General features: G+C 50.5%; 2 protein-coding genes across 7 annotated transcripts in view; both read right to left on the reverse strand.

The window, feature by feature from the left end:
• On the reverse strand, positions 1 to 4,701 carry LOC134737263 (uncharacterized). Of its 2 annotated transcripts, none has more exons than XM_063643617.1 (2): positions 4,185 to 4,701; positions 1 to 3,378 (listed from the first exon to the last, which is right to left on the reverse strand). In XM_063643617.1, the coding sequence occupies exons 1-2, from the start codon at positions 4,650 to 4,652 to the stop codon at positions 3,181 to 3,183; spliced, it is 666 nt and encodes a 221-aa protein (XP_063499687.1). In that variant the 5' UTR covers positions 4,653 to 4,701; the 3' UTR covers positions 1 to 3,180. The 2 variants fall into 2 exon arrangements, with proteins under 2 accessions (XP_063499687.1, XP_063499688.1); XM_063643618.1 differs by having other exon boundaries at positions 4,156 to 4,701.
• A 9,043-nt stretch (positions 4,702 to 13,744) lies between these two features.
• JRK (Jrk helix-turn-helix protein) overlaps positions 13,745 to 23,924 on the reverse strand; it is a 28,568-nt gene continuing 18,388 nt past the window's right edge. For 2 of the 5 annotated variants that reach the window (XM_063643623.1, XM_063643622.1), the window contains one exon: positions 13,745 to 16,931. Coding sequence is in view for 2 of the 5 variants with exons in the window: in XM_063643625.1 (XP_063499695.1) it covers positions 16,924 to 16,937; positions 22,321 to 22,360 (54 nt within the window). In the remaining 3 variants the exon portion in view is untranslated. Of the gene's footprint in view, positions 16,938 to 20,956; positions 22,361 to 23,924 lie in introns of all 5 variants that reach the window. The other 3 variants (XR_010121966.1, XM_063643626.1, XM_063643625.1) reach the window with 3 other exon arrangements.

Raw genomic sequence — 23,924 nt, forward strand, 5'->3', positions numbered from 1 at the left:
CCATCATCATCATATCACCACCATCACCATCATCATCACCATCATCACCATCATCATCATCATTATCATCACCACCATCACCATCATCATCATCATTATCATCACCATGACCATCATTATCTTCATCATCATCACTATCACCATCATCATCACCACCATCACCATCATCACCATCACCATCATTGTCAACACCATCATCATCAACACTATGATGGAAAATAATATAATCATTGTCTTCACCACCACAACCGTCATCATCATCATCATCACCACCATCATCATTAACACTGACGGATAATATCTTCTTCACCATCATAACCATCACCATTACTATCATCACCATCACCATCACCACCACCACCACTATCATCATCATTGCCATCATCACCATCATCATCACTATCACTGTCATCATCACCATCATTACTATCACTATAATTGATAGTGATATCAACACCATTATTAGTAGCAGCAGCAGCATCACCATCACAACCATCATCACCATCATCCTCATGAGTTCAACAACACTGTCATGATTATCACCATTTTTACCACTGTCATTCTCATGACCTTCATTACAACACCACTGTCACCATCATTGCTACCATTAATATCACCTCCACCTCAACACGATCATCATCATTATGATCGTCAGCACTAGCATGGTCATCTTTCCCATCATCATCTTCATTAACATAATCCTCATTGCCATCACTTGTATCTTTATCATCACCCAATTACAATGAAACTACAACCCCCATCACTTTCAACACCAATACACTCCATGCCCAACTTCCCATTGTGGCCACACTCATCATCTGTGTAACTGTTAATGCCATGATCATTCTCCCATCTACCCATCTTATCTACCCCTAACCTTCCACTCTCCCATCTAGAAATTCATCCCCCACTCAGCTCTGGCCCACCCACCTATCCACCCTCCGAAGGCCCAAGAATGGATAAGCCCAAACTGCAGTCCTCCTAGAATCTGACATGAGCAGATCTTTAGGGTACAGCCCTCCAGGGGCTCTAGAAGTGTGCACCAGAGACTCTGGAGCCCAGAAGGAGAGCTCACTGGTGCTGCTGGGGTCTCAGGAAAAAACCTGAGTGACTCCTGAGGAGTGGATGGGGAGGTGATGGGCCAGTGGGCAGCTGTGCAAGCCTGGAAGACTCTGTTCCCTTCTTCTCTGTCCAGGCAAGGGTCAAGAGGCTCCAAAAGGAATATATCCCTGGGATCAGAGATGGGATGACTCTAAGGTGTGAGGTCCCAGGGAGTCAAGCTCCTCTGCCAGACCCTCAGCTAGTGAGTCGGATTCCTTTCTCACTCCTAGTTTGCTTAGCAAGGAGCCCTCATGTTGATTTATCTTTTTTTGCTCAACAATGCTTTATTGGAGACTTCCTTTGGTGACAGGTGGCATTGGGGAAGTCCATAGGTGATTCATCACACCCTGATGTTGAGGAGTTCCTGGTTTGTTTGCAGGTGGCCTTTGCCAGAGATAGGAAGTGCTGAGAGCTGCAGGGGTCCAGGGATGGCTCAGCCTCAGGGAGGGGCAAACACCCCGAGAACTGGAACACCAGGGTGGGGGGAGCTGGGCAGGGACCTGCCAGTCACCTCACAGAGAAGAAGACTGGGGTCTAGGTGGGTGCCCCGAAGGAGCCCCATCAACAGTAGCCCCCTTCCAGTGCATCTAGCACCCAGGACTCCCACCCTCTGCTGGCGTCGGTGCTCCCAGCCTGGTGAGAGCAGGGACCCAGGTCCCTTGATTCCACCTGCGATCAAAGTTGGGAGGCAAGTCCCCTTCTCCACCTGTCCCCACACTCGCTCTCTCAGCCTCCTCCCAAGGAAAGCCTACCTCTTGCTCTGGCAGAACAAGGGTGGAGGGCCTGGGTCTTCAACCACATTGACCACATTTATTCTGCTCAGGACCTGGCTCAATGGCTTGATGCTACTCACCCCCCACCCCCACCCCACTTCCATTCCTGCGAGGGGAGTGCTGGGTCCAGCCCTGAGCAGAACAAACTTGGCCATGTTCAGAAACATGAGAGACCCACGAGGAACCATCTCTCAGCACCATTTCAGAGGAAGACCCCAGAGGGAGACCACTCTCATCACCCAGGATCCTGCAGAGCGATGGTCAACCCTGCCAAGAACAGCCACTGTCTCAGGTCAGACTCCCTGGAAGGAGAGCATACAATGAGGCCTTTTGTTCAAGAGCTTTACTAAGGAAGTCTCTCAGGAGAAGCAGGACTGGGAGGGGGAAGAGCTGGGCAAGGCTTTGTTCTTAGTCAGAAGCCAGCTTCAATTGGTCTCACTGGGGGCTCTGGGGCATGAAACTACTGAGCGAATGCCCCTGGAGGTGGAGGGCGGCCTACCCGATCCCATGCCAGTCGGTGCAACAAATTTCCCAGAACCAAGGAGTGCCAGACAGCAGGAACTGTTTGTACCCTCACTTGGTCTCTGTGATCAGGAACTCAGAAGGGGCTCAGCTCAGGGTGGCTCTGAGCTACACTAGAGGTGCCAGCTGGGCTGGGTCATCTGAGGGTTCCACTGAGGAGGCGTCTGCTTCTAAGCTTATTCACACAGCGTCTGGCAGAGGCCTCAGTTCCTCACTGGTTGTCGACTGGGACAAACACACACACACACACACACACACACACACACACACAGCTCCTCAGGGGCGCCCAGGGGCACTCTCAGACCCAAGTCGTTCCTGACCCTCCCTGGCCCTTGCTGGGGCATCAGTGAGCAGCAAAACAGCCGAGGGGTCAGCGCCTCTCCTTCAGAACCTTGGACAGGGCTCGCCCAGGGCCGCGGGGGCGCTGGAGCTGTCAGGGGCGCAGGCGACAGCCCTGCCCTGTGTGGGCAAGGGGCAGGTGGCAGAGGCCCACCCCACCAGGCGTTTCTGGACAGTCTGAGGGCCAGACCCCTCTCTCCTGGTGGCCCCAGGACAAATGCCCCTGAGAACCACGAGTGAAAGGAGAGTGCAGGGAGGGCGGGGAGACGCAGCCACCTCGCTCTGGGGTAAGGGTCGCATCTGCCCCTTGCTCACTCAGGCTCCTCACGGAAAATGGGGAAGATGGGACCTCCCCTCAGAGGCTTGTCAGGGGGCACCGCAGGGATGCAGTACAGTGGGGGCCACCACTCTCTGGTGGTCTGCCCACCCCCACCCCTTGCCAGGTTCATCTGGTGAAGCCCAGGGTTCCTCTTCTCCGAGTGTGATGAAGGAGGCCCCGCCCACACTCACAGCCAGTGAGGAAGTGGCCACTCTCTAGGGCCATGGCCCTGTAGGTGAGGCTGTGGTCCTGGTGAGGCAGAATTGTGATGCCAGAGGAGGTAGCACCATGGTGCCGGAGTCGGGGGACAGCATCGTAGAGGCACTGGAAGGAGGAGGCTGCTGCTGTGGTTGCAGGGAGAGGGGCCACCCCATCCAGCACCACAGCCCCGCCCCCTCCAACACCAGGACCCTGCCCCAACCAGGACCATGGCCCAGCTCCGGTAACCCCTGGGAGAGGGAGGATCTGTGCCTCTTCTCTGCAAGGTCCCAGTCCCTGGGCTCAGCCAGTGTCCCCACAGAGCCCCTTGATGCAGGGGCTGTCTGAATGGGTACAGGGCAAGGCAGAAGTTTGCTTCCCCTGAGGGCCACTGCCAGCAGGGCATTCTGGGGCCATCCCACCCTGGGACCTCCCAACACCCTGCCAGTCCCTCTTGCCATGTCTCAGGACAGCCTCCTGACCCCTGCAGTAAAGAGGCCACTGGTGCTAGCTGGTGACTGAGAGAGACCAAAGTCCAGGAACCCATGGCCTCTGAGGGTGGAGCCTGGAGTAAAGGGGTCTTTGTTCTGGTGCCCAGGGGACCTCCCCACTGCTGGGAAGGTGTAGCCCTGGATGTTCTCCCAGGAGCCACCTGGACAGGCTGGGGATCCAAACTCCAGGGACTTCAGCTGTGACACCTCTCCTCCCACTACAATGAGTCAGCTCCCCCGTCCACCCCCAGGACTGCTGCCTGTCACCCAGAGGACCTGCACCCTCAGTCAGTGTTGAGCTGTGGTGGGGGCGAGAGGAGAGCAGTGTGGCCAGGGACCGCACTGAGTCACTGTGGGGGAGGAGGCAGGAAGACAGCTCTTGGCTTCTCTGGGTTAGGAGCAAAGCACACACCTGTGGACACCCATCCCGTGGTCTCTCACCCTCCATACGGTCCACAGGGGACGGGGCCAGGGCTCAGTGCATGCCTGGGGTTGGAGTAGAGTTGGGGCCGGGACCGGGTCTGGTCCTCCTGTCCAAGCTGCCAGAAAGAAGAATTCGTTACTAGGCTCGAGCTCTGGTCTTTGAGCCTCCGTTGGCCCATACGTGTCCACATTCCACACTTGCTGCAGGCCCTCAGGTGTGCCCTCCCAGCATCCGTCCCTGCAGCCGTGGCCTCCATTCATCCTGCCCATCATGTAGGAAACACACTGCCTGCCCTGTGCCTGGCACTCTGGCCCCCCAGAGGAATTAGCCTGGCCCGAGCCCAGGAAGGAACAACTTTCCTGTCGACACCGAGGGGTCTGTGCTTGGGCACTGAGGTCTCCCTGGGGGCTGCGGGGAGCCAGAGGGAGATGGGAAGATTTGAAGGTGGAGTGTTCTGGGAGATGACAGGGACCTGGGGTGGCCATGAGGGGACAGCAGAAGGTATGGGAGGGGGGCCATCGGAGGTATGGAAGGAGAGGCAAGCTTTTCTGAGCTGTCCCTGGGAACAAGAACAGAAAGGCGAGGAGGAAGAAAGTGGGCTGCACAGGCCCTCCTCCCTGTCCCCCGTGAGGCCTCAGTGAGCCCCTGCCCAGCGCCGGGCCCGTCCACCCAGCCCGTCCTGTGGTGCAACCTCTAATGCCTGCCCTTCCCTGCGTATCCTGGGCTCTCCCCAAGAACCCACCTCCCCAGGAGTTGGACCCAGGCCCCTGCCCCAGTGAGACTGGGGCCTTTGGGAGCCCCAAGGAAATGCGGCTACCCCAGCCCTGCTGGCCCCCTGCTGCCCCAGCCCCACCCCAGCCCCTGCCAGAGGCACCAGGCCCCACCCCAGCCCTGCTGGCCCCTTGCTGCCCCAGGCCCCACCCCAGCCCCTGCCACAGAGGCCCCAGGCCCCAGCCCAGTCCCTGTCACAGGGGACCCAGGCCGCACCCCAGCCCCTCCCAAGGGCTTCCTCGCTTCCTCCACTCCCCTCCTTTCCTCCGAAATTTGCATCTCACCTTCCTGCAGGGCCACTGCACCCAGCCTTCCAGAGGCCCTCTGGGATCCTCTGGCCCTGGCCCCGCTGCATCCCACAGGTCACACAGTGCCTGTGGCTCACACACACCTTCACTGCCCAGATCCACGTCTGCCCGGCCTCTGGCTGCCCTGCTTCTGGGCTGATCCCGGAGGAACCTGCTTTCTGGGTCGGGGCACCTGCAATCCCTGAAGAGTCCAGCAGAGGGCACTGTTTGTTCCCCGAGAGAAAACACAGCAAGCCCGGGTCTGTGTGGAAGCGGGTCTGTGCCACCCACCCATCGGCAGGGTCCACACCGGCAGCACAGCCCCTGCCTCCAGCTGAGAGGCTGTCCTGGGAGGGGCTGTGACCAAGGAGGCGACAGCCCCACCTGGCCGTCTGGCCTCTGCCTAAGGGGCAGCCAGTGATCTCGGGCACAGGGAGCCGCCATGGCCTCCCACCCTCTGGCCTCTGCCTCCCACCGGCCCACTGGCTGCCTGGGGCTGGTCCACAGCTAGAAGGTCAACCCCTGCCCACGGGCACATCCCCTACCCGGCTCCCGCCCAGCCCTGGGCAGTCTAGGCCACAGCTGCTCCCCCAGGGTGAATCCCTGGCTCTGCATCTGACACAGGGGCTTGAGGTGCTGAACAGTGTGCCCAGGGCAGTGGGGCCAGAAGGGGACAGCCAGGCTGCCAGAGAGGGAGTGTGTGCAGAGGCTGGCATCCCTGGACCCAGTTCCTGGCATCCCCTGGCAGTCCCAGGAGACACTGACGTGATGGGCATTTGCACCCACTGATGCTATCAGAGACCTGTGGCAGCCCCAGGCCGGCTCCTCCCAGGCTGTGGAGCTCCAGTCTGCTCTTCAGCCGGGAAAAGCAGTCCAGGCTGAGGCCACTCCACAAGGGCGTCCGGAGTTGGAGGCCTGTGGCGGTCCCTGAGCTCCAACCTACTGTGCCAGGTGTGGACTTCGGGGGCATGAAATTTCTCAGTCAGGGTAGGCACCAGCCAGATTCAAGGGCCAGGGCACTGCCCAGCAACCCCTCCACCAAAAGGCCAGAGAACGGGACACACTGGCACAGCATCACCCAGAGTGAAGCCAGGGGTCCCTGGAGTGTCCCGAGTCCCCTGCGAAAGGGGCTGTTGTGGGGACACCCCACAGCCCACCACCTGGCCTTGCCCTCTCCACATCTGCTGTGGTGCAAATGTGCCCCCTCCAAAAGCCAGGTGTTACCACCATGACAGGATTGAGAGGTGATGAGTCCGTGAGGCTGCTCTCCTGCGGGACCAGGGCCCTTACGAGGCTCCACGCAGTGCCCCCGCCCTGCCCTCTGCTTCTGCCATGGGAGGGCGCAGCAGGAAGTCCCTCCCCGGACCAGACCCGGTGCCTAGACCTTGGACTTCCTGCCTCCAGAGCTTTGAGAAATAAATCTCTGCTCTTTAGAAATTACCCAGCCCCAGGAATTTGTCATTAGGGCACAAACAGACCAAGACACCCTCCCAACATCCCTGGCACCCCGCAGGCCAGAGGAGAGTGGACAGGGAGGCAGCTCTGCCCTAGGCTCCGGTGGGTGCAGGAATCATGTGTCGGGAGGCCAGGACCGACCACAAGCGTCAGCCTTGGTCTCCCCACCTAGGCAGTGAGGGACAGGACAGGACTCTGCTCCCCCACCTCAGGCAGGAGAGTCTGACTCTTTTTTTTTTTTTTGAGATGGAGTCTCACTCTGTTGCCCAGGCTGGAGTGCAGTGGTGTGATCTCGGCTCACTGCAACCTCTGCCTCCCAGATTCAAGCAATTCAGCCTCAGCCTCCTGAGTAGCTGGGATTACAGGCATCCGCCACCATGTCCAGCTAATTTTTGTATTTTTAGTAGAGACAGGGTTTCACCATGTCGGCCAGGCTGGTCTCGAACTCCTGACCTCAAGTGATCTGCCTGCCTTGGTCTCCCAAAGTGCTGGGATTACAGGTGTGAGCCACCGTGCCCCACCGGGAGTCTGACTCTGTCCCCAGCAGAGACCCAGCATCCTAGAGGTGGGTGCTGTGTGACCTTGGGCAAGGCCCTGCTCCTCTCTGTTCCTGGTTATAACTACATGTCCCCCCTGCAGGGTGGTGGAGAGCACTGACTGGCAGGAGGTGCTGGGGCTGCCAGTGCTCCAGAGGATGGGGGGACCAATTAGGCAGGGACAGCGTGGAGGGGAAGGAGGCTGTGGGAGAACTGGGGACCCATGGCCCAGCACCCAGCCCACAGCAGAGCCTCAAACCCTTCTCATCATCTTCCTGGCTCTGGGCCCCAGCTACCTCTGTCTGAGGCCTGTGGGGCATGCGCGCGCGCGCGCGCGCGCGCGCACACACACACACACACCAAATCCCCTGCTCACCAGGGCCCCAGCTGAGCACAACTCCTCCAGCTGGCTGCGCAGCAGAGAAGCCCCGGCTCAGCTTGGAGAGGCTGGGCTTGTTCCCTCCCTCCCCTACCACGGCAACTCTTCTGCAGGTGCTGGCAGCTAGCGAGGCATGATGCAGGCCACTTACTCACCACCCCAGGCTGACTCACCTCCCAGGTACCCAGGCCTTCCTCAGTGGAAGGAGGGCTTTGTGCTTGGGGCTGTACGTCAGCACAGAGCAGCACAGAGCCCCTGACGTGCCAACAACAGTGGGAAGACGTCCTGGGCTGGGCACCTTTGGGGAGCCCTTTCCAGGTGTGGGGGGCAACAGTGGGGGGGAGAGCCTCCCCCTGCCACCCTTCCCCCATGCGCCCTCGTGGGTGGTCGCTGTGAGCTGGAGGGAGACAGTGACGAGCCTAGAGGCTGGTTTTTTTGTTTTGTTTTGTTTGTTTCTTTTTGAGACAGAGTCTCACTCTGACGCCCAGGCTTCAGTGCAGTGGTGCGATCTTGCGGCCTTCACCTGCTGGGCTCAGGTGATCTTCCCACCTCAGCCTCCCCATGGCCCAGCTGGGACCACAGGCGTGAGTGACCACACCTGGCTAATTTTTAATTTTTTTTTTTTTGTAGAGATGGAGTCTCATTATATTGCCCAGGCTGGTCTTGAACTGCTGGGCTTAAGTGATCCGCCCACCCCAGACTCCCAAAGTGCTGGGACTACAGGCATGAGTGTTCATGCCCAGCCTGAGCCCCTCCAAAGCCTTACTGGAAGGTATTTTACTGTGGGAAACTGAGCACAGGCGGAAGCAGGGCCTGGGCGAGGCTCCCTCCGCCCCCGAGTGTGATCAACGCTCCCTGTTTTCTGCTCCAGGGGCCTGTCTCCCTGCAGTTTCGAGAGCGAACCCACCCCTCACATCATTCCCTGGCGAAGGCTGTTAGGAATCTCTACAAAGTAAAGCCTTTGGAGGGCATGGTCCAGCACCACTGCTGCCCCAATCAAACTGGCGCAAAGCCCCTGTTAGGATTCTCAGTTTTTCCCGATGGACTAAGCCGTGCCCTTTTCCAGGGGTTTTGTTTCCGCATGGCCTTGGGTTGATTCCCGCTGTCCTCCCTCATTCCCCCACTTTGGGGGCACAGCCTGGGGACTGTGCGGGCCCAGCCGGCAGAGCCCCAACCAGGGGAAGCCCACTTGCCCCAGGAGGCCTCCATCACCGGGGTCCGCCCCCACACCCCCGAAACCGGCTGTGTCTGCCCATGCTGCCATGGCCATCCCAGAATCACACGTGGATGACTCTCATTTCCCACCCGGGCCTGGGGGCCAAGGATGCCTAATTCCTGGAGCGATGGGTTGAGCCCAGAGAGCCCATCTGAACCCACCCCGAGGCCCCACAGCTTTTTCTCCACCTCAGAGACTTTCTGGGGCTCAGTCTTGCTGCGGCCCTCATGGCATTTGGCAGGCAGTGGGTGGACTGTGAGTGAGTTAGGAGGCCGAACTGCCCACCTCTGCAATGGGTTCCCAGGAAAGCCAACATGGGACCCACTCCTCCAGGCCTCAGCGCCCCTCTGGAATGAGTTGAGAAGACCCTCCGTCACATGCTGCCCTGAAGAAGGGTGCAGGAGTCCCGCACAGCCTGGGCCCCAGGGAGAAAAGTCCGAATCCAGACAGCAGGAGAGGAGGGCTCCACACACTAGGTGAGGAACCAGGATCTCAGCTAGCCTGCTCCAAGGGTCATTCACACCTGCAGCCCCACCAATCTGCTCCCCCTTTCAGGGACCCTATCCTCCACCTCTAAAGTGGGGATGCTGGGCAAGGCGGGTATGAAGTCAGGGGGAGACTGACAAGGAGCACATTGTGAACTCTGGTACTGAGATCACCAGGGAGAAGCCTGGCCCCACTTCCTGTGGAGTGGGGAGACCTGACCCAGTAGGTCCAAGAGGGAGCAGTCACAGCAGGCCAGCCAGTAAGGGCCAGAGTGCCAGATGGACAGGCGTATGGGTGCTGAACAGACAGGCAGATGGGTGGATGGACTGACAGGGGGATAGGTGGATGGACAGACAGGCAGATGGGTGGATGGATGGACAGGGGGATGGACGGATGGACGGACAGGCAGATGGGTGGATGGACGAACAGGCAGATGGGTGGATGGACGGACAGGGGGATAGGTGGATGGACGGACAGGCAGATGGGTGGATGGATGGACAGGGGGATGGACGGATGGACGGACAGGGGGATGGGTGGATGGACGAACAGGCAGATGGGTGGATGGACGGACAGGGGGATGGGTGGATGGATGGACAGGCAGATGGGTGGACGGATGGACAGGGGGATAGGTGGATGGACAGACAGGGGGATGGGTGACGGAAAGACAGGCAGATGGGTGGATGGATGGACAGACGGATGGGTGGACAGACGGACGGGGGGGATGAGTGGACGGACGGACAGGAGAATGGGTGGATGGACAGACAGGCTTCTTCCACTCAGCACTGCTTGGCTTTCAATACTCAAACGGCCTAGAGATTTATGTCTACAGCTTCAACACTGGCTCAGCCCGGCGCTCATGGTGGAGCAGGACACGGGGGATGGAGGGCCAGCACCAGTGGAGAAAAGGGAGGACAGGGCAGGCCACTTGGCCCCAAGAGACACAGCAGCTGGAGCAGGTTCACAAACTAGATCTGGGTGACACAACCATCCTTTCTAAAGGTTTTAACGGAATCACAGTGACATTTTGATCCCATTTATGAACCGGGAAGCCAGGCTCACCATCCCACTGCACCATTTAATGTCAGCAAATAAAATTCAGTCAGTAAGAAACCCCCGTAAGCCCTTTATCATGGCACAAGGCGGAAGGGGCTCGGCATTGCCCCTCGTGGGAGGAGGTACTTAAGGGCTGTGAACCGGGGCTGGGCAGCGTGGCAGCCACATAACAGTGGGGGGCCCAACCCAGGGCCCAGCCAAGGCAGGTAGCGAGCAGCTGGGGTGAGTCTGTTGGGATTGCATCCAGGAGAATCTGTGGAGCACCCACTGTGGAAGGGCCTGGGCCAAGTAGAGATCAAGGGCGAGGGTCTCCCAGGCTGGGCCTCGTCTAGGGGGAGTCTCTGGGCTTTTGAGATTTGCTCTTATGACTCAACCAGGACAAAGAAAGGAGCTGCCAGGGTTCAAGCTTCCTTTCCACAGAGCGGGAGTCTGAGTCGCCTCAAGGGTCTGGAGGAAAATGGCCCTGGGTCATTCCTGGAGAAGACTGAGGCTGGTGGTTGCAGGCTCCTGGCCAGCAGGGCTGGCTGGCCAGGGGAGGCTCTGTCCCTCCAGCTTCTGGCACACACATGTGCATGTATGCATTGCCACAGTGCATGTATGCATGTACGCTCCCACACATGAGCAGCACACACACAGGGACTGCAGAAGGAGCCCCTCGTGGAAATGGGCACACACCCACATGCTCAGAAAGCCAGGGGCTCCCTCTCAAGTCACAAGTAAGGGAGTCTCTGCCCACCACCCCGTGAGCACAGGGCGCCACCCAGGCCTTTCCTGGTTTCTCGCTCTGCACCAATGGCGGCACGAGGCTCAGGCCAGGAGCATCCCCTCTGTCAGGCCTCTCCTGTCCCACTGCTGCCTCCTTCCCCATTCTGGGCACCCGCCAGCTCCAAGGCACCTGCAAGGCTGGCCCTGGTACTCCATGGAGGGTCCCCAAGCACAGTTGAGGAAAGGCACAGCCTCACTGCATGCGGTCAGCTTCCAAGGAAGCCTTGAGAGTAAGGGGACACGTTTGTCCCGAAATAGCAGCGCAGAGACCCTGACTCAGCCTCCTCTGGGCTGCCCCCATCTCTTAGTTCTGACTCAGGGTATCACCCCAGAAGCAGAACATGAATATGAATGAAAGAGGAGCCCGTAGGACGCTGATGACCCCTGCAGATGTTAGACAGGACGATTCAGTTAATTAAATGCCATGACTGAGTTCCATAAACAGAAAGGCTGTTTATTTACTTAATTGTTGAGCTGCAATAAAGCAGTTTTTTTCAACTTCTGTCCTTTGCAAGCTGTGGACGCAGCCCTGCTCTTACATAAGCGACCCTCATTGGTGACCCTCTGTGAGGGGCAGTGACCCCATCACAAACAGAAAGCTTGTGTGTAGGCTGAAGGGGTCATGGGGCACGGGAGTGGCACTGGAGGTTGAGGCTTTAGGGCCAGTGAGGCACAGACTCTGGTTTTAGGAACAAACCGTGATGAGGCCACTGGTGAGGGTGGTGGGCAGAAGGCCTGAGACCACTTGCCAGAGGGAGACCCTGGCCCCAGGGTCCCGCAGAGTGGAGGCTGGGCTGAGCCCTGGGGAGGCCAGAGCATTCAGCACCCATGAGGGGCCTCAGAGACCCCCGGTATGCCCCCCGTCACAGAAGAATCCTCCAAGGCCTCCCAGCCGGGGCTCCTCCCTCTTAGAAGCTGCCCTGAACTCTGTCCTGCTCCCCTAATCTTGAACCCTAGGGTGGGGGTTTTGAATAATGTCTGTCATTCAGTTCAACAGCAAGGTATGGTGAGAGCTGGCGGCTTCATTTTTGGAAGCAGGGAGACAGAGAGAGAGAGAGAGGTTTATGAGAGTCCTCATGAGACACAGCTCATGACGGAAGTGAGCCTGAGCTGCGGTGAACCCTGTCGCTGAAGAGACAGCTTTCACTCTGGGTCTTGCAGAAAATACAACTCTTTATTAAAATGTATTGCCCTGAAAAATGGGCAGTGTGACTTACTTATTCTGGGTAAAGTGGGTTGCAGGTGGCAGGGCTGAGCCTTGGGAGGGCGCCCCTGCCCACAGGCCAGAGGCCCCCCCTGTGCAAAGGAGCATGTGAGCCTGGGGACCTGCCACCTCCCCATGCCTGCCATGGTTGCCACCCTGCCCAGTTCAGGGTGTCTCTTCACCAAGAGTCAGGGTCACGGAAGGATGAACCCAGCTCCTGGTCCCGCAGATGTGTGCTCAGTTCTAGCGTCCCCTCTGCCTAGTTGTGAGTCTTCAGCGGCCCCTGCCTGCTGAGCTCAGCCCCCATCTGCAATGAAGAGGTGACACCACCTGCCACCACCACCCCCAAGTCCAGGTTTCTCCCCATCCCCAGCTTGGCCAGGCCTTCGTGCCCTTCAGATGGCTGTAAGGATGGCACGGCATCCAAGCCCAGGGGCTCCCTGCCATGGAGCCACAGAGTCCCTGGCTTCCCTCAGGGACCCCAGGGGAACTGCAGCACCACATGGGCAAGATCCAGGCTTCGGCCACCCCCTTAAGAGAGGGGACCACCTGGCCCACTCGTGTCTGGGAGGAGGCTGCCAGCCAAGGGAGAGCCTGGGCAGTAGCCTTGGGGAAAGGTGGGCAGGTGGCTCTCCCACCCAGGGAAGGGCTGGCATCTCGGCCATCCTTATGACCCTCAAAGCCCTGGACACCTCCCCTGCCCTGTGCAGGCAGAAAAGCCTTTGGCCTCTAGGACCTGGGCAGGAGGAAGAGAACTGGGTGTGAGAAGAAGGGGAGGCCAGAATGGGAGGCTGGTGGAATGGGGGCATCTGCTCAAGGCTCATCCCAAGACCTCAGAAGGGAAGTGGGAAGAAAACGGTTCCTCGTGAGGCAGCCCCTTTCCACTGGCCCTGCAGCTGCACATCAGACCCAGCCTCTGCCTGCCCCTCCCCGTGTCCAGCAGAGCTGACCTCTGAGCCAAGCCTGCAGTCAGCTTGTCTAGGGTGACGATGAGGCTACGTGAGGGTGCCGGTGGCTCCTGTCAACCTAAAACAAATCAGGAAATATGGAATATGGCTAAATGTAGTTTATCTGCACACAATGCTTGAGAAAGGCCAACAGGGTACACAGATTCCAAAGAATGGAAGTTAGTGCTCCCAAGTGGAGTTGTTTAGGGGCCATTTATATAGATAACATTTGGGAAGCTTAGTGGGGCTTCAACACTGTCCACACAGGCCAACACATCCAATTAGGTGGGGCTGTGTTCTTTTCGGGAGAGGCATATTGAACACAGAGGGCAGAAGAGTCATGGGGTCTTCTGTGCCTTCTGGTCTGAGTTGGGTGCAAGGTAATACAGAGAGAAAGGTCCATAACCGGGAGAGGAGGAGGGCTTCTCTCTCACGTCATTGACTATTAATTGTGAACCTCAAAAACCTGAGACAGGTCTCAGTTAATTTAGAAAGTTTATTTTGCCAAGGTTGAGGACACACACCCATGATACAGGCTCCAGAGGTCCTGACGACATGTGCCCAAGGTGGTCAGAGCACAGTTTGGTTGTATACATTTTAGGGAGACATGAGACATCAATCAACATGTGCAAGATGAACATTGGTTCGGTCTGGAAAGGCGGGACAACTGGAAGTGGGGAGGGGACTTCCAGGTCTTAGGTAGATAACAGACAAATGGTTACATTCTTTTGAGTTTCTGATTCGCCTTTCCAAAGGAGGCAATCAGAGATGCATCTATCTCAGTGAGCAGAGGGATGACTTTGAATAAAATGGGAGGCAGGTTTGCCCGAAGCAATTCCCAGCTTGACTTTTCCTTTTAGCTTAGTGATTTTGGGGCCCCAAGATAGGTTCCTTTCACATTTTCCCCCTTTTCTTTTTTAAAATCTTTTGGAGAAAGCATTTTAGAAGAAAACGGGTCTCTGGTCTCAGGTTTTGTCTGCTCTCTCATGGCTAGGATGGTTTATTCCTGTACAGTTAGGTCCAGAATTATTAGAAAAGCTTATTTTTAGAATGAGCTTTGTTGTGAAGTCTCTTGTCCTATGAAAAGAAAATAGGGGGAGGAATGGAGAAAAACAACAACAAACGAAAGAACAATCTGGGAAAAATCAATATAGGCCACATTACTCTGAAGCCCATACATTAGTAGGCAGGTATGAAAGTGGCTTATGTATGTAAATAGGTTGCTGTTGTTTTCTTCTGAAGTTTAAGTTGCCTAGCTTCAGTTCACAGGGCTTTATGAAAGCACAGCTTAGTTTTCAGTGACTCCAGATCAGAAAAAATGGGGGAAAAATACAGAAGAAAAAATCAAAAACATTATTTTGAAGAGTTGTAGCCAAGAAAAATTAGAATTAAGTCAAAACTGTAGAAAATAATAAAAACTTTAAAACATTAGGCAAGACTAGAATCTAACAACAGGTGTACTATAGGTTTTGCAACATAATTTTTCTTTCTCCAGTTTCCCATTTTTAATAAACACAAATCATGGTAGGACTAGTTTTCTTTATTATACTTGGCCTAATTATTTGTATTCAGTGCAGCAAGAATAATTATTTTTTACATAGGTTTTTTTTTTTTTGACGGAGTTTTCCTCTGTCACCCAGGCTGGAGTGCAGTGACATGATCTCAGTTCACTGCAACTTCCGCCACCCAGGTTCAAGTGATTCTCCTGCCTCAGCCTCCTGAGTACCTGGGATTACAGGTGCATGCCACCAAACCTGGCTAATTTTTGTATTTTTAGTAGAGATGGGGTTTTGCCACGTTGGCCAGGCTCATCTCCAACTCCTGACCTCAGGTGATCCACCCACTTCGGCCTCTCAAAGTGCTGGGATTACAGGCGTGAGCCACCGCGCCCAACCTACAAAGGCTTTTAAGTTGGCTTTGATGGAGCTTTGTCTCAAATAAGACTTTTTTAAAGCTGAGTGCAGCCATGGATTCGTATCATCAAATATCTATGAGTTGGGAGATCCTCTTCTCCTGAGGTTCCAAGATAAAACTTGGGGCTGGTGGGCCTGTCAGAAAGTGACATTCTTTACCTACCACAGGTCAGGAACTCTGTACAGGGGCTGTGTAGACAAACATGAGGCCAGTTTTCCCAAGGGGCTTTTATTGGCTCTGTAAGTCAAGTTTGATTCCTTAAAGGAAAGCACACCATTCCAGTCAAAGCCTTGGTAAAATAACCAGTTTCTCCAAGTGTGTCCTTTCATACATAAAAAGAGATTCTTATTGTAGTTATGTAAATAATGTATTGCCACAAATAGCTTCCAAATTCTGGAGAAATCAGGTAGAGGAAAAATAAATATGTTATAAATTTTGTTCATAGGAAGACACTAAATTGTTAAATGCTGTTAATCACTCAAAAGAAAAGTTTCCCTGGTTCTGAAAAAGGAAAACAAAGGATTAGCAACATTTTAAGTGAAAAGTCAAAATGATTACTTCAGTCTTGTAATAGTTCAGTTGCTGTAGTTAATTCCTGCTCTGCTTGACATTCCTGAACATTTCAGTTCTCCAAAGGTCCTGAAAGTTTTTCTTTTATTCTGATGTCACCATCTCCAAAGCTATTAAAAACTTGTATGCAAGAGCAGCTGTTGTACTTTTATAGCTTTTTATAAAATCACCTTCTAAGAAGGACCAAAATAAGACAACAATTGTCCATGAACGACAAAAGGTTTTAGGGCAGCCACAGTCAAAAGCACCATTGACAAGAAAATTTGTTACCTCTGTGGCACATAATTTAACATAATAATTATAATTATTACTGATAATGTACACTAAGTCATATCAGAATTATAGGAGTTTCCTATGATTTGGGAACACATACCAATAACATATTTATACAAACACAGCCCAAAGAAACCCAAACACCATTTCATATTTGACAACACTTCCTATATAATTTTTATAACAAATAAGACAAATTATGTCATTTTTGGACTTTATGGAACTTAATATCTTAAAGGATTAATTAGGTCAGAAAAAGACATAATTTATAATTTGATTTTGAAAGTTTGTCAAATATCAAAGGTTTAAAACACTTGATATCACAGGTTATTGTAAAATAAGTCATTCATTTAACCAAAGTGCTAACTCGAGGATTTCAAAAAAGGTGAAAATCTTCCTTCTTTCAGAGAAAACTTAATTTTCCAAAGAATAAACCCTAATAAAAACAACATGTAGCCAATTACATTTGTTTTTCAAAATTTTATAAACAATTTATAAAATTTTAATCTTGACCATAATAAGATATAATTTTCATAAGCCTTTTATAAACTTTGTAGCCTTAATTAATTAAGGAGTCAGTTAATGCTTCCAGAAAACCTTGTTAATCTGACACAGGGGTCCATATGCTGGTCTTGCATCAGTGTGCTTTTGACATTAATGATTTATTTATAGAGAAACAGCTTATTTTATCTCTCAAAATCAGCCCTTACAATCTCACACACCCACCTCTTCATGATAGTCCCTGGGCCTTGAGGAGTTGAACAGCTTTAATTTCTGGCCCTATGTCTCAGGAATGCAGTTTATTTTGAATGGCATCTTCTACTGGGTCTGAAGATGGAGTTTAATTCCTGTCAGTGTTTAAAATTTAGCAGGACTAGGTGTTCTTTTTAGATCCAGGAGTCAAAGCCCTGAAACTCAATGTCACAAGTACTTTAAATGCACATACAGAGAGATACATGGATGTAATAACTTTAATTTTAAAAAACATTAATCTCAGTTTTTTTCTAAGCAAACCAAAACTTAATAATAGTATGAAAACTTGATCACATAAAAGTTTTTGGTTTTTAAAAAAATACATCCTCTTAGGCCGGGCGTGTTGGCTCACGCCTGTAATCTCAGCACTTTGGGAGGCCGAGATGGGCGGATCACGAGGTCAGGAGATCGAGACCATCCTGGCTAACATGGTGAAACCCCGTCTCTAATAAAAATACAAAAAAATTAGCCAGGCATGGTGGCAGGTGCCTGTAGTCCCAGCTACTCAGGAGGCTGAGGCAGGAAAATGGCGTGAACCCAGGAGGCAGAGCTTGCAGTGAGCCAAGATTGTACCACTGCAGTCCAGCCTGGGCGGCAGAGCAAGACTCCGTCTCAAAAAAGAAAAAAGATACATCCTCTTATTCTGACTTACAACCACTCATTTTACTGTAGGACTAAATTGACCATACAGGATTCTGTCTCATATAAAATTATTTCTCTTTAAGCTTTCTTACCAAAGTAAAACCCTTTTATTTTTATAACTTTCTTTACATCTATTTCCTGGTTTCTTTTACCTTGTTTTATGCATGACCTTTAAATAAGCTTTGAATGAGAGAAAAATTGCTCACCTTTTTTTAAAAGGACACACTTTTTTTTTGAAAGAATGTTTTCCTATATTTTTTATTGGAAAATACCCAAATAATGAAATATCTATTATTTAATTTAACTTTAGATGAGTTTGCCTACAAGTATTTATCCCATTACATTTACCTAATTATTTTAATTGTTCACCTAAATTATTTATGAAAACTACAATAGTCATCATTTAAAGTTACAGAACTGCCACTGCAAAATTATTACTAACACAGTGAAAAAGATTTGACCTAACTGACTCCATCTTGCCTTGAACCTCCAAGCTGTCCTTTTTCATTCCTGGGTGTAGGTCAAACTAACATTGGGAGGAACTTATAGTTTAGCTTTAAAACAAAGATGATAACAAACCCTACTAGCTGTGGACTAGACAACCTAAAACCACAAGATTAGAAGTTAATGCTAATCTTGCTAAATTCAAGATGTAGCTGTTTTTATTAAATCAATATCAATGTCTTATTAAAGATTACACAAGCAAAAAATCATTGTTTTGGGCTTGGTTTATAGTTTTGTAACCCCTATGCCAAATTTTGACACCTTATAGTATTTGGCAGGGAGAAGTATAAAATTGCTTTAAAAATGCAAACAAAAACATATGCTGGCAATTCTCAAGACATTTCTAATATTACTTTACCAATAATTTTAAAGCTGGCTTATTTATTAAAGATTTTACTTGTTACATAAACTTCAAAAAAGGTTTGATTAGTATTTTCTTTTTTCCCGATAAAGTATTTGATTCAAGTGCTTTTATTTTCTTAAGCCAATTAATCAGAGCTCTTTTATATATTTTCAATAGTGAAACATTGTGTATATAACACAGTCATATTAGTCATACCAATAGAAGTACATCTTGTAGATTCCTAAGACCTCCTTTTTTTCCTTTATCTTAGACTTGCAAGCTCTTGATAACCGGTTTTATTACCCTGGCAGTTGTCAAATAGCCTTAAGTTTGCATATTGAAGGAAATGACTCATAGATGAAAAATCAAACGGCAGAATTTACATCTCAAGGTATAGACAGAAAAAGCCTGGTGGTGCTAGGGGAGATTAAAGATGCATGCCAAATCAAACATGAAATTTATAGAAATCTATCATATGATTGTGTAAGGAGACAACTTTTGTTTAAAGATTACCTATGTTCTTGACTGGATCTCTGAACTCTAGACAGAGCCCACACTGAATCCTGGGTCTCCACAAAGGGAGAATGACTATGAGACTAGACCACATGATGCTTTTACAGTGCACTTAAAAAATTTTTTCTTAATGAAAAAAATTATTAAGAAAAAATGAAGGGGGGGCGGTGGGAGTTGTACAGCTAAATAAATGTTAAATCTCAACCAAATTTTCATAGGTTTGGCTATGTCCTCACCCAAATCTCATCTTGAATTGCAATTCCCACAATTCCCACATGTTATGGGAGGAACCTGGTGGGAGGTAATTGAATCATGAGGCAGGTCTTTCCCATGCTGTTCTCGTGATAGTAACTCTCATGAGATTTGATGGTTTTAAAAATGGGAGTTTCCCTGCACAAGCTCTCTCTCTTTGCCTGATGCCATCCATGTCACACACGACTTGCTCCTCCTTGTCTCCCATCATGATTGTGAGGCCTCCCCAGCCATGTGGAGCTGTAAGTCCATTAAAACTCTTTCATTTGTAAATTGCCCAGTCTGGAGTATGTCTTTATCAGCAGCATGAAAATGGACTAATACAGTAAATTGGTACCAGTAGAGTGGGGCACTGCTGAAAAGATACTCGAAAATGTGGAAGCGACTTTGGACTGGGTAAAAGGCAGGAGTTGGAACAGTTTGGAGGGCTCAGAAGAAGCCAGGGAAACGTGGGAAAGTTTGGAACTTCCTGGCCTCTTGCTGAATGGCTTTGCCCAAAATGCTGATAGTAATATGGACAATGATGTCCAGGCTGAGGTGGCCTCAGATGAAAATGAGGAGCTAGTTGGGAACTGGAGCAAAGTGACTCTTGTTATATTTTAGCAAAGAGACTGGTGGCATTCTGCCCCTGCCCTGGAGATGTCAGGAACTCTGAACTTGAGAGAGATGATTTAGGATACCCGGCAGAAGAAATTTCTAAGCAGCAAAGCATTCAAGAGATGACTTGGGTGCTGTTAAAGGCATTCAGTTTTATCAGGGAAAGAGAGCATAAAAGTTTGGAAAATTTGCAACCTGACAATGTGATAGAAAAGAAAATCCCATTTTCTGAGGAGAAATTCAAGCCAGTTGCAGAAATTTGCATAAGTAACAAGGAGCTGAATGTTAATCCCCAAGACAATGGGGAAAATGTCTCCAGGGCATGTCAGAGGTCTTCACAGCAGCCCCTCCCATCACATGCCCAGAGGCCTAGGAGGAAAAAATGGTTTCATGGGCCAGGCCCAGGGTTGCCATACTGTGTGCAGCCTAGGGACTTGGTGCCCTGCATCCCAGCCACTCTGGCCACGGCTGGCTGAGAGGGGCCAACATAGAGCTCAGGCCGTGGCTTCAGAGTGTGCAAGTCCCAAGCCTTGGCAGTTTTCACATGGTGTTGAGCCTGTGAGTCCACAGAATTCAAGAATTGAAGTTTGGGAACCTCTGCCTACATTTCAGATGTGTGGAAATGCCTGGATGCCCAGGCAGAAGTTTGCTGCAGGGGCAGGGCCCTCATGGAGACCCTCTGCTAGGGCAGTGTGGAAGGGAAATATGGGATCAGAGCCCCCATGCAGAGTTCCTATTGGGGCATCACCTAGTGGAGCTGTGAGAAGAGGGCCACCATCCTCCAGACCCCAGAATGGTAGATCTACTGACAGCTTGCATTGTGCACCTGGAAAAGCCACAGACATGAAGGCAGCCGGGAGGGAGGCTGTACCCTGCAAAGCCACAGGGGTGGAGCTGCCCAAGACCACGGGAACCCACCTCTTGCATCAGCACGACCTGGATGTGAGAAATGGAGTCAAAGGAGATCATTTTGGAGCTTTAACATTTGACTGTCCCACTGGATTTCAAACTTGCACAGGGCCTGTGGCCCCTTTGTTTCAGCCAATTTCTCCCATTTGAAATGGCTGTATTTACCCAATGCATGTACCCTCATTGTATCTAGGAAGTAACTCACTTGCTTTTGATTTTACAGGCTCATAGGCAGAAGGGACTTGCTTTGTCTCAGATGAGACTTTGGACTGTGGAGTTTTGAGTTAATGCTGAAGTGAGTTAAGACTCTGGAAGACTGTTGGAAAGGCATGATTGGTTTTGAAATGTGAGGACATGAGATTTGGGAGGGGCCAGGGGTGGAATGATATGGTTTGGCTCTGTGTCCCACCGAAATCTCACCTTGAATTGTAACTCCCACAATTCCCATATGTCATTGGAGGAACCTGGTGGGAGGTAACTGAATCACAGGGTCAGTCTTTCCTGTCTTGTTCTCATGATAGTGAATAAGTCTCCAGAGATCTCATGGTTTTAAAGATGGGAGTTTCTCTGCACAAACTCTCTCTCTTTGCCTGCTGCCATCCATGTAAGATGTGACTTGCTCCTCCTTGCCTTCCACCATCATCATGAGGGCTCCCCAGCGATGCAAAACTGTAAGTCCATGAAACCTCTTTCTTTTGTAAATTGCCCAGTCTCGGGCATGTCTTTATCAGCAGCGTGAAAATTGACTAATACAAACACATTTCTAAGTGTCTAAACTACAATCTCCTTAAAAAACAAGGGTAGTCTCTGTTGCAATAACTATTTTAGTTTAAAAAATCAGGTATGCAATACAAAATTAAGTGGTTTAAGGACTGAAACAAACTTGTCTGTTTCAATTCTTGGGGTTCCATAAGGAAAAACAGAGGTTTCTCCCCCAAAAGGCGTCTAGCACCTTCTCCATTTTCTTTAAGGAACTCCACGCTATTATAAACTATTTTAGGTCCCCTGTGCAGCAGAGGGTGCAAGAGAAAGGAGAGACAGCAGAAGTAAATGAAGAAACTAGAATTGAGTCAACTGCGAAGAAAAAAACCTTTGTTCAAATAAAAGACAAGGTTCTAGGAGAGGAAAAAAACAAAAACAAAAACATGAAGGTCCTTTAAAAACACACACATACACACATTTTGGATGTTAGCTTTAATTTATCTGACTTTTAACCATTGAGCTCCTTTAAAAGAAAAAGTTTTAAAATCTCATTACCATATTTCAGCTAGGACAAATTGCTGCTATTTCAGAAGTACCAAGTATCAAACCAGAAAGGACTTGATTTAGGAACCAAACCCAGCTGTCATGCTGGAAAAAAAAAAAAAAAAGGAAGGCAGAACCTTAGGCATTGAACTGCAGTGTGGGGTAACAGCCATTGCTTTCAGTTTGGCCTGGCTAGCAAAAAGGTGGTCTTGTTATGTAAATAAGGCCCCTTAAGCAGTGAAAATCAAAAATCAATCATTTTTTTTTTTTTTGGTGGGAATTTAGCCACTTCAGAGGCCTTGTTCCCCGTAATTTGAAACTTTCCTTCAGATTTGATCAAGTCAGATACAGTTGGTCAAACCCAAGGGGAAAAAGACTGAAACAACAAAAACAGAAACAAACAACAACAAAGAGCAAAGCAAAACAAATGATTGCACAACTTATATCATTACTGAGTGCTCTAACAGTAAGGAGAAATTAAGACCAGCTGGCTGTTAATTTTAACTTTAGCCAAGACAAACCCCAATTCAGTTACTTACCTAGGGATGGATCCCAGGCTGAAGACTGCTCTCCACCATCCTAGAAGCAGGAAAAAAACCCTCATCTTCCCTGTTGGAAATGAGCTCAAACTCCATAAAGGAGTTACCTGCCTTCCATCATCATAGAAGCAGAAAAAAACTTGCCTGTCTTGTGTTGGAAACAAGTAAAACTCCAAAAAAAAGGTGGGGGGGGGGTGGCGGGAGTTGTACAACAAAATAAACGTTAAATCTCAACCAAATTTTGGGAGATCAGGGATTCTCTGGAGGGGGTGCTTCCAGGCCTCAGTAAATTGCCCTATTGGTTTGAGCCATAAAGATAACTTGAGCTGGTACTAAGCACTCATAGGAGATTTTTTCAAAGGTCAGGGTCACCTCCACTCAGAATCCCTTTGTGATTACCAAAATGTGATCCCAGAAAATCTGAGACAAGTTTCAGTTAATTTAGAAAGTTTATTTTGCCAAGGTTGAGGACACACGCCCATGACACACCCTCAGGAGGCCCTGATGACATGTGCCCAAGGTGGTCAGAGCACAGTTTGGCTTTCTACATTTTAGGGAGATATGAGACTTCAATCAACATATGTAAGACAAACATTGGCTCAGTCTGGAAAGGCGGGACAACTCAAAGTGGGGCAGGGGCTTCCAGGTCATAGGTAGGTAAGAGACAAATGGTTGCATTCTTTTGAGTTTCTTATTAGCTTTTCCAAAGAAGGGAATAAGATACGCATTTATCTCAATGAGCAGAGGGGTGACTTTGAATAGAATGGGAGGCAGGGAGGGGCCCATTCCATAGGCCCCTCCCCACCAAACTTGAAAAATCCTCACCTCTGAATTTTAGAGGAGGCTGATTTAATAACTGCTCTAAGCAGTTCTCAGCTTGACTTTTCCCTTTAGCTTAGTGATTTGGAGCCCCAATATATTTTCCTTTCACATAATCAATTTACAGAACAAGAAAAAAAGAAAAAGAGAGGTGACCTATAGCCGGAGAAGTGGAAGCTGCAGCTGCATGCTGCACGGTTATGCCACACAGCCACATTTCCTTCCAGGCTCAATGTCATTTCCAGGGTTCCAAAAATTGATGATGTTCATTCATTTTTTACACCCCTCTGTGCAGGCCCCAGTACCGGCCCAGACTGGCCAGGTACCCCACACTGCAGAGGGGTATGCAGCAGCTCCCCACAGGCCTGGCTTGGGCCACATCCATCAGCAGGCAGACCACGGTGAAGAGATGACCTTTGCAAAAATTTTAAGTGCAAGAGATCTGACCTAACTAACTCCATCTTGCCTTTAACCTCCAAACTGCCCTTGATCACTTCTGGGCACGGGCCAAGCTAACTTTGGGAGAAATTTAGTTTGTAATTTAAATGATAATAGCCCTTCCCACAACTAAACCACCCTTGTAATACTAATGAAAGGCCACCAAGTTAAGAGGATGAGAGGGGCCTGGATTCTGCTAAGATGTACGATAACTCTTGTCCCAGAGGTTACAAGATCTTCAACTTCTCCAATTACTCCTGCAGACAACATCACTATTGTAGAACCTAGGATTGGCCTTTTAAGACGTATTTTCAGACAGGGTCTCATTCTGTTACCCAGGCTGGAGT

The sequence above is a fragment of the Symphalangus syndactylus genome, chromosome 7 (assembly GCF_028878055.3).
Source record: "Symphalangus syndactylus isolate Jambi chromosome 7, NHGRI_mSymSyn1-v2.1_pri, whole genome shotgun sequence".
Lineage (NCBI taxonomy): Eukaryota > Metazoa > Chordata > Mammalia > Primates > Hylobatidae > Symphalangus > Symphalangus syndactylus.